Source organism: Poecilia latipinna, unplaced genomic scaffold (assembly GCF_001443285.1).
Source record: "Poecilia latipinna isolate Pla-1442-1.1 unplaced genomic scaffold, P_latipinna-1.0 Scaffold316, whole genome shotgun sequence".
NCBI lineage: Eukaryota > Metazoa > Chordata > Actinopteri > Cyprinodontiformes > Poeciliidae > Poecilia > Poecilia latipinna.
The window spans coordinates 138,590-154,346 of record NW_015112932.1 but is presented as its reverse complement, the minus strand read 5'-3'; the positions used below and the strand labels follow the sequence as shown (position 1 = coordinate 154,346).

General features: G+C 37.4%; 2 protein-coding genes across 4 annotated transcripts; both read left to right on the top strand.

The window, feature by feature from the left end:
• kif2c (kinesin family member 2C) lies at positions 1-8,839 on the top strand. 3 transcript variants are annotated; one of them, XM_015034892.1, is made up of 23 exons: positions 1-102; positions 299-374; positions 462-556; positions 1,586-1,684; positions 1,945-1,993; positions 2,082-2,117; positions 2,574-2,723; positions 2,978-3,097; positions 3,657-3,754; positions 3,845-3,940; positions 4,038-4,092; positions 4,192-4,354; positions 4,572-4,662; positions 4,756-4,819; positions 5,467-5,558; positions 5,633-5,775; positions 6,057-6,270; positions 6,432-6,542; positions 6,652-6,719; positions 7,803-7,878; positions 7,972-8,052; positions 8,116-8,209; positions 8,303-8,839. In XM_015034892.1, exons 2-23 carry the CDS (start codon positions 314-316, stop codon positions 8,362-8,364), a joined length of 2,118 nt encoding a protein of 705 aa, XP_014890378.1. In that variant the 5' UTR covers positions 1-102; positions 299-313; the 3' UTR covers positions 8,365-8,839. The 3 variants fall into 3 exon arrangements, with proteins under 3 accessions (XP_014890378.1, XP_014890379.1, XP_014890380.1); XM_015034893.1 differs by lacking the exon at positions 2,082-2,117; XM_015034894.1 differs by lacking the exons at positions 1-102; positions 299-374; positions 462-556; positions 1,945-1,993; positions 2,082-2,117 and having other exon boundaries at positions 1,630-1,684.
• Positions 8,840-9,833: 994 nt separating this feature from the next.
• On the top strand, positions 9,834-15,278 carry selenot1a (selenoprotein T, 1a). The gene is made up of 6 exons (XM_015034896.1): positions 9,834-10,029; positions 11,411-11,521; positions 13,222-13,348; positions 14,197-14,284; positions 14,491-14,657; positions 14,745-15,278. Exons 1-5 carry the CDS (start codon positions 9,890-9,892, stop codon positions 14,613-14,615), a joined length of 591 nt encoding a protein of 196 aa, XP_014890382.1. The 5' UTR covers positions 9,834-9,889; the 3' UTR covers positions 14,616-14,657; positions 14,745-15,278.
• Positions 15,279-15,757: the final 479 nt, after the last annotated feature.

The window sequence follows — 15,757 nt, the reverse complement described above, 5'->3', positions numbered from 1 at the left end:
GAAGAACGTCACCTACTACGTAATGATATAAGCCAATCAGGCGCCTGGACGGTAGGAAATAACGCTTATTTGAATCTTTGGCGGTGCACTGGGCTGTCGCAGGTGAGGAATATTTCCTTTATCAGAGAAAGGAATAATTAATAGATATAAACAAATATTCATTTAATGTCAGAGTAGAGATATGTTAGAAGACGGTTATTTCTATTAGTTTTACACCAACCACTTCATAGCACCGCGAGCTAGCTTATTAGCCCAAACGCTAACGGAGGTACATTTGACTTTTTTCCCCCTTCGACAGTAAAAAGAAACAAAGATGGAGAAGAATCTTTCCAGACTTTTAGTTGGGCTTTCTATTCAGATCAGTCGCAGTGATGGTGAGTTTGTATATTTGTTTTCTTACGTGATATATTGTGTGCTAAATCTTAACTGTAAGCTCTTCGGCTTGTTGGTTCGTCACCCAGGTCGAATCCATTCAGCCATCGTTAAATCCGTTGATGCCTTCAAGTCTACGGCAATGGTTGAATGGCAGGAGAGGAAAATGAGCCGAGGGAAGGAGGTTAGTGATTTCATTTAACACACTTTTTAAAGATCAAGCTTAAAGTAACAATTTCAAAATGACTTTTTGTGTGTAGTAGATAACTAAAGTGAAATGGTACTTGAAATACTGGGAAAACAATCTGAATGTTTTTGAGTTGTCATTTTATTGAACAAATATTTCACAAGATTTTTCTAAAAACTTGTCAAATATCTATAAAGCATATTTTTCTTCAAGAAGGAAAACAAATATCTACATAGGATTTATGCAGAAATTGCAAAGTTTACTTCTTATCTATCATATGATGCAGTTCAAGATGTAGAAGTTAAAAAACAGTCTCATTTTTATTGGTACACCTGGTAAAATGCATAAAAATCTTTGCATCATAGTCATATAATGCCTTCCATCTTTGTACTTGGACACAGTTTCTTGGGGAGAAAATCCAATGTTTTAAATTAGTGTCTTGGAAAATCACCTCAAACACTTATAATATACAAGTAGCTTAATATGGTATATTTCTTTATTTTAAGATTAAGGAGTATTGAAGGAGGCATCTCGATGTTTTGATTAAAAATACTCTTTTTGGAAAAGAAATGTAAAACTTTAAAACTGACAAAACTATTTGTTCACAATTTCCTGATTGTGTGTGTATATGTGTATCATTTCCTTGTTTGGAGTTGGTAAGTAAGTGTCAAAGGCTGTAGTTCAGTAATTAGGCTCTCTCAAATGGAGCCTAGTGACTGATACTTGTTACTTTTAAGTTTAACCCACATATAAGTTTAAGTTTAACCCATGTATAAAAACATGTGGCAGCATATTCCTGAAAACTATAAATTGTTTGTTGAAAATAGAATTTATTTTTCCCCACTGTGAATTGTGCAGAAAATGAGAAGTTTCTGCATTATGATTGTGAAGGGAACAGTTTGAGCAGAAATTAGGATTTCTGTTTAAATGTCATGCATTAGTTCGAGTTAACAGAAGGATTAAGCTTTGTGCTGAACAACTATTTTCTTTAGACAGTCTGCATTTAAGTTTCTCTTTGTATTTCAGATTGAGATTAGCGAGTTATGCCATTTAAATCCAGAGCTTTTGGACCATGTAAATGCTGCCACCAGAGCTGCTGAACCGCCCTCTGCTGCTCCTGACAAGGCAAGTGATGATGTGTGTATTTATTCATATATATAACAAACAAACAAAAAACTGCAGAACTAAAATTATGTGGCATGCAGATAAACCTCAGTGTATCAACACCTATACCTTCAAATACTTCCATTTTACTGTTTTAACCAATATAATTATGCAGAAAGAGAGAATGCATAAAAAGTACAAATTCAATAGAGGATAACGCATGTTTGAACAAAATAAGTAATTCCTAACAGAAACTTCTTTTGTCTGTATTTCTTTCACAGAAGTATGAGGGGAGACTTCGCTCATCCCGTATCCCTGCTCCTTCTTCCTGTATGTAACCAATGATCCAGTTTGTCTCGCATCACTTTCAGTAATTTTCACCTAAGTTACTGAATTTAGACTTTGTTTTATCCCAAAGTCTCAACTCCATCGGCCAAAAATAACGAGGAGTTAGGTTGGCAATCCTCACTTTTCTTTCTTTAAAGAAAGGAAATTATGCACAAAATCACAATAACGATGCTGCAAGGGCTATAGTCAGGACTGAATCTCTGCTTTATTTTTGTAAGACACGGGTGTTGTGGGTATGCTGGGCATGCAGCACAACTTGGAGACAGTTTATTCTCACTATTCTGGGAGGCAAATTGTGTGGTAGAAGCTTGGAAGAACTGAATTAATTGTGGTGACACTAAACACCTTTTTTTATTTTTATTTTATTTTTTTTACATCAACTTCTGAGCCTTTGTTCCTTTCATGTTCTGCTGCCTTAGTCACAAATTTTACAATACTCTTTAGTTTGCCATGCTTTAGCTGTGATTTAGAATATTACTATCTTGATCAGTTCATTATTCACAAAAAATGGCTTATTAAAACTTATTGCTTTTTTTTCCTCTTGGATTTATCTTCCTCTTAGTTGCCTTACGGTCTCAGACACGGCAGACATGTTTGTTCCAGCCACCAGCACCTATGGTGTCACCAGCGGCAACAAGCAATGCGTCCTCTCAAGGAAACCCAGAGACAATCTGTCCTGAAGTGAACCAGTCGGCGCAGCCTACCAGCTCTGGTTAGTAGTGATCCCCCAAAGTACCTCCTGTTTGAAAACATTCCATCTCTGGACAACTGACTTGTTTCACTGGATCTACAGTTATTGTTTTTAGTGACGTGTATTGGCTTTGTTTTGTATTAGATGTCATTTGGATATTTTTGTGTAATCTGTATGCGTTTTAACTGTATGCTTCCACATTTCAGTGGTTTACTTATTTCAGTAATAAAAATTAAATATCTTTTAATTGCACCATTCTTTCTTTCTTTGTGCAGCTCCCTCTTTTCAGCCGCAGAGAGGAAATGAAGCCAAACTAGCACAGCTGCTGCCTCCTGTTGATGAGTCGGTCAAAGAAAACGAGCCTGACAGAATGCCTTCTCTGCCGTCAGCAAGAGGTCAATAATTCTTACCCATAATTCTATTAGATGTGTAGGTTATTGTACATAGGCCTGTCACAATAAACGGTAAATCAATTAATATATCTTATGATAAATTAAAAGACATTCAATAATTGTCATTTTTTTGATTTATTGTTTTTCTCTTTTTTTTTTTTTTAACTAAAACTGAACGATACAGGTATTCAGTCTGGTGATATGGTCTCCACTATTTCTTTTCTTTTTTTCTTTATTTTTAATACTATTTTGCTTACAGGGACTCCGTAATTCATTTTTATTAATGATTACTTATCTTGGATATTTCAAATGTCTTTCGGTTCCAGTGTTTAAATGTTCATTAGAATTGAACATTTATTGATATTTGAAAATGTGTTCTTGCATTTTCATGCCATTTTTACTAGGGTTAGGGTCTCAAATGGTCTCAAAATAATGTTATTGTTCATGGCAATAAATTCTGGGCCAATTTATCATCCAGCAAAATTTCTTACAGACCTAATTATTCATAGACTACTCTGTACAATAACATAATAAAGATGATGCCCACATCTCTGCATTGCAGGCAGAAGAAAATCTGTGGCTCCTCAGGAAACAAACAAAAGCAACAAAAGGATTTCCAGTGTCATGAAGCCCTTTGACATGCAACCTAAGAAGGGAAAGGTGGGGGGATTTTTTTTTTTTTTTTTTTTTTTTTAAGCTTTTTTTTTTTTTAAAATTTAAATATCAAACACTGATTTCCCTTTGGTTTAGTTTGGAGAGTCATCTCGACCAAATCAGAAGTTCTATGAGATGATCCAGGATTTTAGAGAAACCTTGGAAATAACTCCGATAACCACTTCTGATCCGGTGAGTTCTGACACAGAGATCGTGTTCAGTGTTTGAGGCCGTTTTCTACTTGTACGCTTTTTACTCCACTTCCTTAATCGCTGGTTTACTTTCACAGATTGAGCCTCACAAGATTTGTGTGTGTGTTCGCAAACGGCCTCTAAACAAGCAGGGTGTGTGTTGAAAATGTCTTATGACACGGTGCCAAGTTAATATAATGGAATAAACAGAGGAACCCAAAGTTCATTTTTATTTTTGTGGGGTTTCTTTAGAGTTTAACAAGAAGGAGATTGATGTGGTGTCCGTTCCTGGCAAAGGTGCGTTACTGGTCCATGAGCCAAAGCAAAAAGTGGACCTGACCAAGTACCTGGAGAACCAGGTCTTCCACTTTGACTACTCATTTGATGAGAGTGCCACCAACGAGCTGGTCTACAAGTAAATATTACTTAATAGATTCAATTTGTCACCTAAAATAATTGGTAGTCTGTTATTTCAAACTAAAAATTGATTCATTTTAATTTAAAACCATGTTTGTTGCACACTAACTTTTTGCTGTGCTATAATAACAAGCAACAGTAAACAAAAGTTTATGTTTATTAAAGAGCTTTTTCTTTTCTTCTAATTCTTGAGTTTTTATTGGTTTTGCTTTCAGGTTCACAGCCAAACCTTTGGTGCAGTCCATTTTTCAAGGTTGCATGGCGACTTGCTTTGCCTACGGCCAGACTGGAAGTGGCAAGACCCATGTAAGCCTCCGTGAACCCTACAAGTTTTAAGATTATGCTTAAGTCAATTTTTTCTAATTCAGAATGGATTTTTCTTTTCCTAAATCTTTGTAGACAATGGGAGGTGACTTCACGGGAAAGCAGCAGAACAGCGCTAAAGGAATCTATGCCTTAGCAGGTGAAACTACAATTTCTTTCTCTGTGGACAGTTGAATGTAAATTATTGTAAATGTGTAGTGTTTTGAAAATGCAGATCAAATAGAAGTCATTCAGCTAAGCTTGTACAGTGCCCTTTTCATTTATTTGCACACCTGGTAAAGATGTGTAGAATGGCTTACTGTAAATTCATCTTTATTAGTTTTTGTTTTTTTGCATTGTCTCGCAATGAGGGGAAATTTCAACTTTTAGCCAGGTTTTTCCTTTGACATCATCAGATGTGTGTGTTCATGTAGAATTATGTGCAGCTAGAGTAAGACAACAACAGAGTCGGAAACCCTGGACAGATATACATAGCTGATAACCAGATTTGTACAACCCCTTAAAAACATCAGGTCTCTTTAAGAAAGCTCTGATAGATAAATCTGTTTAATAGCACAGGGACCATTTCAGAATGACGCATAGAGAATATTTAATAGATATGCATTCCTGCGCCTCACATTGTTGGGCGTCTCATGCACTCTCACCGGGCTTACTAAAGGACATCTTGAATTTGAAAAAGAGAGAGCTTTACTTGTGAACTGAAAACTTGTGTAAAGAAATGCCAGTAAATGTTGAGGGTGCCCCATATTTGGTCTACATTTTTATTAATGATGTTTCATATTTCAGCCCAGGATGTTTTCACCAATCTCAACCACAGGAGGTTTGCTAATCTGGATCTGCGCGTCTACGTGAGCTTCTTCGAGATTTACAACAGCAAAGTAAGAAGGAGCTCTGATGAAGCACGAGTCAGTCTGACATCAGCTCGTAGAAACGTTTTCCTGTTTCGATTCAGGTGTATGATCTGCTGAACAAGAAGGCCAAGCTGCGTGTCTTGGAGGATGACCGGCAACAGGTTCAGGTGGTGGGATTGGAGGAGGTCTGTGTGTCCTCACCAGAAGACGTCATCAGGATTATACAGACAGGAAGTGCATGCAGGTACTTCAGTGCAGTAGTGTGAGATGGGTAGCCTCATATAGTAGGAAGTAGGCAGGAATTTTATTTTTCCACTTATTTTTTGAAAATGATCATTACTCATAATGGCTCACAAATTGGATTAAATCCATACAAATGCAGCCTTTAACTTGTGGAGAATGGAGCAAGTTCTGATTCTAGCTTCTTAGTATGAGTGGCCAATAAATATAGCTATTTTGACACACATCTTTATGTGTCTTGTAATAAAACTAATCCAAGTCGTTCCTCTACATCCATCTGTTCAGGACATCAGGGCAGACCTCAGCCAACGCAAACTCCTCCCGCTCCCACGCCATCCTCCAGATTGTCCTGCGGTGCAATAATCGTGCTGCCACTTTGCACGGCAAATTCTCATTGATCGATTTGGCAGGAAACGAGCGTGGCACGGACGTCAGAAGCAACGATCGCAGCACTATGGTGGAGACGACCGAGATCAACCGCAGCCTGTTGGCTCTCAAGGTAAAACGCATGAAACGCGCTCGTCCTGCAGAAAGAACTTTTCTCTGAAACCATAAGTTAGGATCAGATAAGCTTCAGAAAAAAAATTATATTCAGGTGGAGGAAGGTTAAAGCTACCCCCCCTTTAGCCACTTTTGTGTCCTGTCCTGTGTGTCTTGTAGGAGTGTATTCGCTCTCTGGGGAAGAACAGTGATCACATTCCTTTTCGGATGAGTACATTGACCAAAGTGCTCAGGGATTCCTTCATTGGAGAAAAGTCCAGAACCTGCATGGTATGGAGACTCACCTAACCTCCTCCAGTTGTTTTAGTGTTAATCTTGGTTTGTGTACTAATTTTTGTTTTCAAAAATGAACATATTTATATTCCGCCCTCCATTTCAGATTGCCATGGTGTCTCCAGGAATGGCCTCATGCGAATACACAATGAACACACTTCGCTACGCAGACAGGTACAGAGACGGTGTGACGCGTCCTAATAATGGAGTCTGGAATCAGAACTCCTGAAGAATGCTCAGAAAGCAGTTTTATGCTTTAGCAAAAATAAATCGGATGTAATCCAGAAAGATTTGGAATTTGATTTCTAGTATTTTTCTAGACATGCATGGATAAAAGTAATGATTGGGGGAAAAGTATGCATTTTCAGAGTTCATTGTCTACTTGGTAGTCTAAATCTCTTCTGCATCCTTTCTTACTAGTATACTTCCTTCTCCTGTGTCCCTCCTTTCTTTATACTATAATTACTTGACTTTCATTCCTTCCTATTTACCATCTTTCTTTCTTATCTGTCTCATTGTTTCCTTGTGTCCTCCCTCCTTGCATACTAGCCTTCCTTTATGCTATATTATGTCTGTTTCATTCATTTTTTCGTTGTGTCCATTTCCTCACCCTTTCCTTGTCTTTTTATTTATTTATTTTTTCCTTTCTTGTCTGTCTGTCCTTCCATCCTTGTGTTCTAACAGGTTCCTAATTTTTGCTTGTACCATATGTAAACCTTGCCCATAGTACAGATGAATGCCATATATTCTAAGCGAATGTTTGTATTTCAAAATGGCTGTGAAGGACTGAAATGTTTGTCACTCTTCAAAATGACACAATAATTTACATAGCTGCATCTTTGTAATTGGTTTTAGGAGTGATGAAAAAAATTCTAGCTTTTTTTGTTGTTTAAAGCTGAACTTCATAAAGTGCTGTCCAAGAACAAGCCATTACAAAATCAAAGACTTAATTGAGTTATTCTTCAACTCAGTGATATATCTTTATTTTCTAACTTCATCTCAACAGTAGATGAGCCTCTTTTTTTCAAAAAGCTTAATCTAAAATATTTTCTAAACTAGTTTTGTGCTGAATATGTTTTTGTTTTTGGTTTTTAATCAATCAATCAGACTGTCCTTCAAGAGAAGTGATCCCCTATTGGCATTTCAAACTGATGACTAACAACTAGCTTTTTGTCATGACATTTCATTCATCCTTTTAATGAAAACTCTTCAACATTTGATCTATTACAACTTTAAACATTTCTGTTTCTTTGGCAGAGTGAAGGAGCTGAATGCCAACTCCAAAGTCACAGCACAGAAGGGGAAGGAGCCAATAAACAGTTCATCCGAAGAGGTGCATTGCATCACAAAAAGCAAAATCCTGAACTTAATTGATGTACTTATTCCAAATGCATTTATGATCTGTTTTTTTTTTTTTTTTTTACAGGATTCTTCTGTTGATACCAGCGTGCTGGACATCATATCTCAAGTTACAGAGTTAGAAGAAAAAGTCTATGGAGAGCTGAAGGTAGTTTTTATTATTTCTGTTGTTGTTGTTTAAGAAAAATTTATTTTATTTTTTCTTATGCAGAGAGCAGATGAAGTTGTTAAGGAAATGGACAAAATCTCATACAACATTGAGGAAGGGCTTCCTGAGCTGGTGGTTTACTCCAGGAATTTGATGGGTTTGTACAGGATTTGACTCGTCTTTGTCCGATTAGGTTGTTTCCAGTATTAACCAAAAAATCTGAAGTGCGCACCTTTGTATTTGTTTGCAGACTCAGTTCTGGCTCTACAATCTGCTGTCGCAAAGGAGCGCATGGCCAGGCTGAACCTCTGAAAAGCCAGATATTTCTGCGGAGAGACAAATTGTTTTATTTTTCAGCTGTTTTTATTGTAATGCATACTTTGTTAAATAAAATGCAACACTAACATTAAAAAGAGAAAAAAAACAGTAATGGCATGGTTCTTAGAAAATCCAGAATTTGCTTTCTTATGACACTATTTGCTGACATGGTTGTAATTATTTAAAGAAAACTGAAAGTGCAGCTCTTGCACGCTATTCAAACTACAGCAAATATGATATTAAGATTTATTCTGCAGAATATTAAATAAAAAGCTTTTTACTCCACAGGTTCAGGTGATATCGGTAAATATTTTGAAAAGTAATATTTTCTCATTGGCTTTCCAATAGTGTGAATAATTTGGATTTTGGCTAGTTTTTTTTTGTTGTTTTTTTTTACATATTCACCATCTTTTTGGATAGAATGAAATTAAGCCACTATAAAGCAAATGGTACTAAAAAGAGATGTGCTTAAAAGAATGAACCAGCTGTAGTGTCAAGAAACATACCTTACTGTTAAAATAGTTTGCAATTACATTTTTGCCACCTTGCAGCTGTGTACCTTTTATTTAATTAGCTCAAACGATGTTATATATTTATCTAATTTGTAATTCCACCTTGACAAGCCGAAAAAACTATCGAGGTGTTTTCTTCCTTCAATTTGTACTCTTTTCCTTAAAATGTGACTTGAATTGCACAAGTTGAAGACTCAAGAAGCTGAATACTTAAAGTCTAGCTCCTAAATGGACCTCAGTATTAAATTGTTGCAATAATTGTTAGAGTGCACTGATAACTCAGGAGAATGAAGTTATTGTTGGAACTTTGAGATTTCTCGGGTCACTTTGTCAATAAAGAAACGAAACCAAGAATACCTAAATCTACCACAGTTGTGAGAAAAAGGTGTCATTACTTTTGCACAATACTGAATTGAATTCTACAGATTTCTTGATATAAATTTTCCTCACACAGTAACAAAATGCACTAAAATGTGCTTTATAAACAAGACAAAGATACAACTTGACAGTACATTGTTTCTGGTTACATCTAAAATAAAGAACTACTTAAGACATAAAAATAACACCTTAAATTATTATTTTTTACTTTAAATGACGGAAAAAAAGGTTGATATTATGTGACCAAGACATGCTGAAAAGTTATTTCATTTTAAGAACATCTTTTTAAGCTGTCCAAGGATGAGGAGGATTGTGAAGATATGTGTTAAATTAAGGGTGTTTGAGAGCTTACAAGATCAACGCAATCCACATCTAATAAATCTTAAACTAAAATCACGAATACTTTAAAAGAAAACATCCATTAAAAGCGTCCATGTAACCATTGCAGAGCACTCGGGACTCAACAGCGCTGAATGGTGATATCCACAGCCAGACCAATAGGGGGTGCTCTATGCGTTCTGACAACCTTGAATGCATGTCGCGAGTAAGAAGCAGAGGCGGGGTTTAAGCAGTAGGGGAAAAAAAGATTACAGATTAACGCAGAGCAGAGGTAAGCAACCGTGGACCGGATGGCCATGAAGTGGTTGCGCTTTTCGCTCCTCGTTTTGGGGGTTTTCTCGCTGTGTTGCTCCACAGCTGGTGACAGCAGCGGCATAAAGAAGATGAAGATGCAATTTGCTACGGGACCTCTGCTTAAGTTTCAGATTTGGTAAGCAGACGACGAAAAAAAGAAATCTGGCGAGTCATTGCAAGCTAGCTAAAAGAAACCAGCTAACATCGCCGTACGGACACAAGAGAATAAGGTGTCAGTTAGTCTGTGTGCAGAAAAAAAAACGGTCACTAAGGAGAGCGTCCGCTACAGAAACGCCGAAACAAAATGTGTGAAAGTGAAATATTTTGTAGCTCCCATACACATCGGAAACATGGCTCCACTTCCGCAGTGAAACATATTAAATCCTCTAAGAACCGCCCCAGCGTCTGTGGATTAGACAAACATGTTTTACGTAAGGTACAGACTACATTCCGAGGGTGAGTGAAGCTGTGCGATTCAAAACTTTTGGTTTGAATCGCACAGGTTTAAACATCTTCGCTGAACCCCAAACGAAAACGGTCAGAGCAAGTCTCCAAGCCGCTAAATAAAAGATTAACAAGCAGCACAGGTGTTGATTTATAAACATAATGCAAATTAGACCCAAGAAACATTTACCTGGTGAACTTGGTTCATTTTTAAAGCAAGTTAACTTTTGTTACCAACATGTTCAACCACTAAAATATTTAATCTTTTGTTTTTTATAATAAAAAAAATCCGTCTTTCTGTCATTTTCTGTACAGACTATGCTAATGTAATTAAACAGAGATTGTACATCATGATAAATGTCAACCTGGCTCTATTCAAATCCATCATGACTATCAATGTTAAAGTTTTGTGCAAATGTGTGTCAGCAGTAGATTTTTCACTTTAATTTTGTTCAGCTAAATTCACTTTGTACCTATGACAGCATGCTGATAACGATGTTGTTTAGCTACTTATTACATGTCTGAAACAGGAACAGGTCTGTCTGGATTGTGAAACTTCATTTCTCAGTAAAGCTGCTTGTATAGAAACATCAAATGGAGAAAACAAAACAGGAAGCTAGAAAAACTGGCTTTTGATTTGCATTATTTACACAGTGTTAAACGTGGACACACAACTTCACCTCATTGGTGTTTTTACTCTTTACATGTGTGTGTATATATATATATGTGTGTGTGTATATAAATATAGAAATAAATGATGATGCATTCGCCACATCAAGTTGGTATATTGATGCATAAAATACCTCTGATCTGTTCTTTAAATGAGCAAATATGACAGGAGTTGATGGCACTGTTCAGAACAACTTATCACTTAGAAAGTTTCAACAAGCAGAGAAAATGTGTTTTTAATGAACACATTTTCATTAAAAATGAGGGGGGGGGGAGAAGAAAAGGCCTCTTCTTCTCTCCAGTACAGTGGAAGTACTGTCTTCCAGGAATGGCTGATAACTATGTTTTGGCTACTTAAATTCTGTTTTTCCAGTTGTACAACCTGTCCTCCTTTCCTTCTGCAGCATTTCCTGAGGGTACAAGCGGGTGTTTGAGGAGTACACGCAGGCCTTGTACCAGCGGTACCCAGACATCCGCATTGAAGGGGAGAACTACCTTCCTGTACCCATCTATCGGTAAGGGACAGCCATTGTCTAGCGGCTTACGTGTGGATTAAGTCCAGCCCAGGATCAGGTATAATTTGTTTAACAAACTGAAGTTCCCTTGGATACTCATTTGCTATTATCGCGTGTAACAGACGGATAAATGTCATCAGTTGTAGATTTGGTTAGGACCTGGAATGTGCTTTTTAATCATCAGCTGGTATCGGGATGCAGCGGCATGTGCCCTGCCTTTTCTGATTTCAGCTGATTAGCAGGTGCCTCGATAAATGAGATTAGTAATGAAACGTAGATTCATTTATGCTGTTTAAGCAGTGAACTTTATTTATTACGTAGATTGTTTTGTACTCTAAAGTATATGTACTCAGTATTTGTTTGGCAGTGCTTTTAGATGAATTACCACATCACTGTGACCTAGAGGTTTTCAGCCTGTGGCATGGAATGTATGTAATGGGCCTATTTGTTTTACATTTTGGACTAAACTACTGAAGTTAATGAACTTCTGAATAATTAATTTGTTTTGGCTAATTTGTGTTCGATCACCACTGGTTGAATCCGTAATACTAATCAGTCGATTTTTATTGGTTCTATTGCTTACTTCGCAAAGTTTCTCTTATGTCAAGAAATAAACTGGAAGAAACAAAGTCAGACTCTGTGAAACCTCGGTCCCATTAGAGTTGCACTATATTTGCATCAATGGGAGGCTGGTTTTATGCAGCCTCTGGTGCCGCAGTTCAACAGGGAGTGTCACAGAGACTCCTGGGTCTTCATGTGGTCGACTTAATGAGCACACAAGAGATTGGCTACGTTTCAGAGAGGCGACTCTCTTAAATATCTCGTCACATGCTTCAAATGCTCCAGACATCATTTCTTTGAATTCTTGTGAAGTTTGTCATTTGCATATGTCACAGCAAGAGCAAGATATTCCTTCAGATAGTGTTTTTGTTTTACCAGTTCTGCTTTTAAATGTTAGAAGTTGCAGAGTTTGGAGTCCAGCTTTGGTTAAGCTCAGACCTTGAGCTTCCAAGGTTGGTCTCGTAGCTATAAATTACCCCTTTTTATTCTTTAGAGTTCGGTCAACTAGTAAACATGACTTTACTCATTTACTATACAAAATGGAATGTTTTTATTTTTTATTTTTTTCTCAGATGAAGTTACTTGTATTGAGGTGTCAACAAAAAAACATTTTTATATTTTCTTCATAGGCATGACTAGTGCTCTTCTACTTTTTCTCTGCCCCACACCTAAAAAAAGAAAATTCATAGAGTTGTCAATCACAGAAGATATGCTGGCTGTGCATTCCAGCACAGAATGACATGAGGTAATGATCCATGCCGGTTACTCATGAAACGCTGTAACGGAGCGCTTGCACACGTTGTAGAGGAATACCTGGGCAGAGTTCAGGGCTGGAAGCCATTCAGGCAGTGCGCGATGTGCCTCAGATAATCGCATGGCTGCGGTCCAAGTAGGACTTCCAGTGGTTGATGAAGCAATACCGCACATCAGCAACATTAAGAAAAGAACATGTTTAAATGGAAAATAGGGAAGTTTGAGTAACTTTCAGTTCACCCTTCCCTCAATGATGCAAATGAATAAGTTCCACATGTAGGACAGACATTTTGCCCATATTTCCTGATTGTTCAGGCGTTGGATATAACATCATCCCAGTGTGTGTTGTGTTCTGTTTCTGATGAGATGGTATCTTATTTCCACAGACATGTTGCGTCCTTCCTGTCTATGTTCAAACTGCTGGTGATCGGACTGATCATAATCGGCAGGGACCCATTTGCTCTCGTTGGTGTTCAAGCCCCAGGAATCTGGGAGTGGGGCCAGCAAAACAAGGTGAGGATTTCTGTTTCATTTTAAAATCACACTCTAATGGGGAGGGATGTGGAGGATGCTGCCATTTGATTCAGCTGCATAGTTTTTTTTTTTTTTTTTTTTTGCACTATTACAGAAATCACTTGGGTTTTATTTAGAATTGGAGAAAAATGGTGTCAGGGTGTACATATGCACTTGTAAGACAACCAAAGGTCCCATGATTTCATTTTATGCTCTCTAGCAGAGCTCTGCATGTTTTTAAAGTTCAGTATTGCTTAGATTGTTTTCCCCAGGGTCATTGATGCTCCCATCAGAGAGTGTGTTGCGTCACAATATTCTGTAGTTGCTGTTCCTTGGACAAAAACTTTAAGATTGATAGTGACAGTGTTTGGTATCTGTTGTGGGTAATAACCTGTAAACATTGCATCAGATATAGCTATAGGAAAACGTATCAAACATCTGGTGTCACCAGGTACTAATAAATCTGAAGTCAGTTTCACTAATGACGCCAGATGCTGTAATCCCATCAGCTAATCAGCAGAGCGTTTTGTGAAAGAGGTTTTCAGTCTTGGACATGAACAAATTGGTCCAAATCTGATAAAATAGTACAGAAAAGAAGCTTAGTTTATTCCATCAATTTATCAATCAGTGGGTTTGTGAATTAGCAAACCCACTGATTTATTCATCTATTACTTTCTCTGTTTGTTTTTCCAATCTATGTCTGTCATGAAATTATTTATTCATTCTTTGTTACATTTCAGTTTGAATTTCTTGTGGATTTTCTCAAACGCCTGCCGGGTCAAAACGAACACATCTCATGTTAACTTTTTGGTTCAGACTTTTAACCTAGTTTTTGTTCTTCTTGTCAGATATATGCCTGCATGATGGTCTTCTTCTTCAGCAATATGATTGAAAACCAGTTAATGTCGACAGGAGCGTTTGAAATCACATTAAACGGTGAGCATTTCCTTTCCAGCATGGCTTCAGAGACTAAACCCTAACTTCTTGTTAGACTGTGTGACATCCACAGCCTTTTATTGGTGAAAATGCATTATTATATTTGACGTGTGGAGCTACATGTAAGCAACATTTATTACTTGTTATTGTGCTGCCGCTCCAAGGATAAGAAAAACCCAGCCACATTCAAAGTCTTGTTTCCATAGACGTGCCAGTGTGGTCGAAACTAGAATCGGGTCACCTCCCCTCGATGCAACAACTCGTGCAAATCCTGGACAACGAGATGAAGATGAACGTTCACATGAACACAAGAACGCATCACCACTCCTAACCCTACTTTTCAAATCCTGGCTGGAGCTGAAAGCCCCTCCTTGTACGTTTATTCTGAATTTCTTTTTATGTTCGCTCAGTCTTGACGAGGTGTAACGTGTGACCCACGCCGACTCTTTCTTGTCCCCAGGTTCGAGGTGGGCTTCTCTCTGAGCTGTGAAGTGATGTTTATGAAGGTCTGCGCTGAAGGCAGGAGGACTGCTGGCACAGACTGGATGCCCCCCATCACTCTTCACCGCGCTCCGCAGAGACGTCCTGCCCCTGACGCCAGAGCGGGATCCATGGCAACAGTTTAGGCTGTTCTGTTATGTTCTTGTACTATCCATATTACTGCTGATTTCATCCAGGCAATTAGTGGTCCACTGAGGGGAGATTTAACATCGATTATTGTAGTCTTTAACCTGTTTCATATAATTGACCTTTGTGAATGGAAAAGAAAAAAAAAAATGTTATTTGTACCAACGAGCCATATGTAGAATTCTAAGTGTACCTATCAGAAACGTAGGTAACCGTATCAAAAATAAACCAATTAAGATCTGTAATAATTGTTGTGACAATACCATTAAGACCATGTCTTGGAAAGATTTCTGAATAATTTTTATATTTACATATGTTGGAGGAAGCTATGAATATTAATAAAACATTGTAACAATTTCAGTGTGAAGCTGGGTTAAAGTGTTTCTATTTATCATAGATTTAAAAAGACCAATTACCGTAATTTATCTCACTTGTGTAGCTTGATTTATTTTTTTTCCCTTTTCTGTATCTCTGCTTGCCTAAATGTTGAAACAAAAAGGAGGACAGATTAACCTCTAAATGTTTTATTTTTTTTATAAAACTTTAAAGCATGTTTCTGCAATAATTGAAATAACTTGAGGTCGAGAGAAGAAGCTAAGGGGTCAGGTAAATTTCACCATACTTGAATCTTGCAAGGAGATGGTATTTTTCTGCAAATCAGAATTTATGAAATCAATTTCTATATGTATTTGTTTGTCAATGTGTAATCACATTGATGCTGTTATTCATAAATCCTGATGTCTCAGTGAACCATCTTAGTGGTTTACAGATGAAAACAGTTTGATCTCCTTTGTGCTCATGTTAGGATGTATTTGGGTTCTCTTTTGATTAGGCCAAGCAAATCAG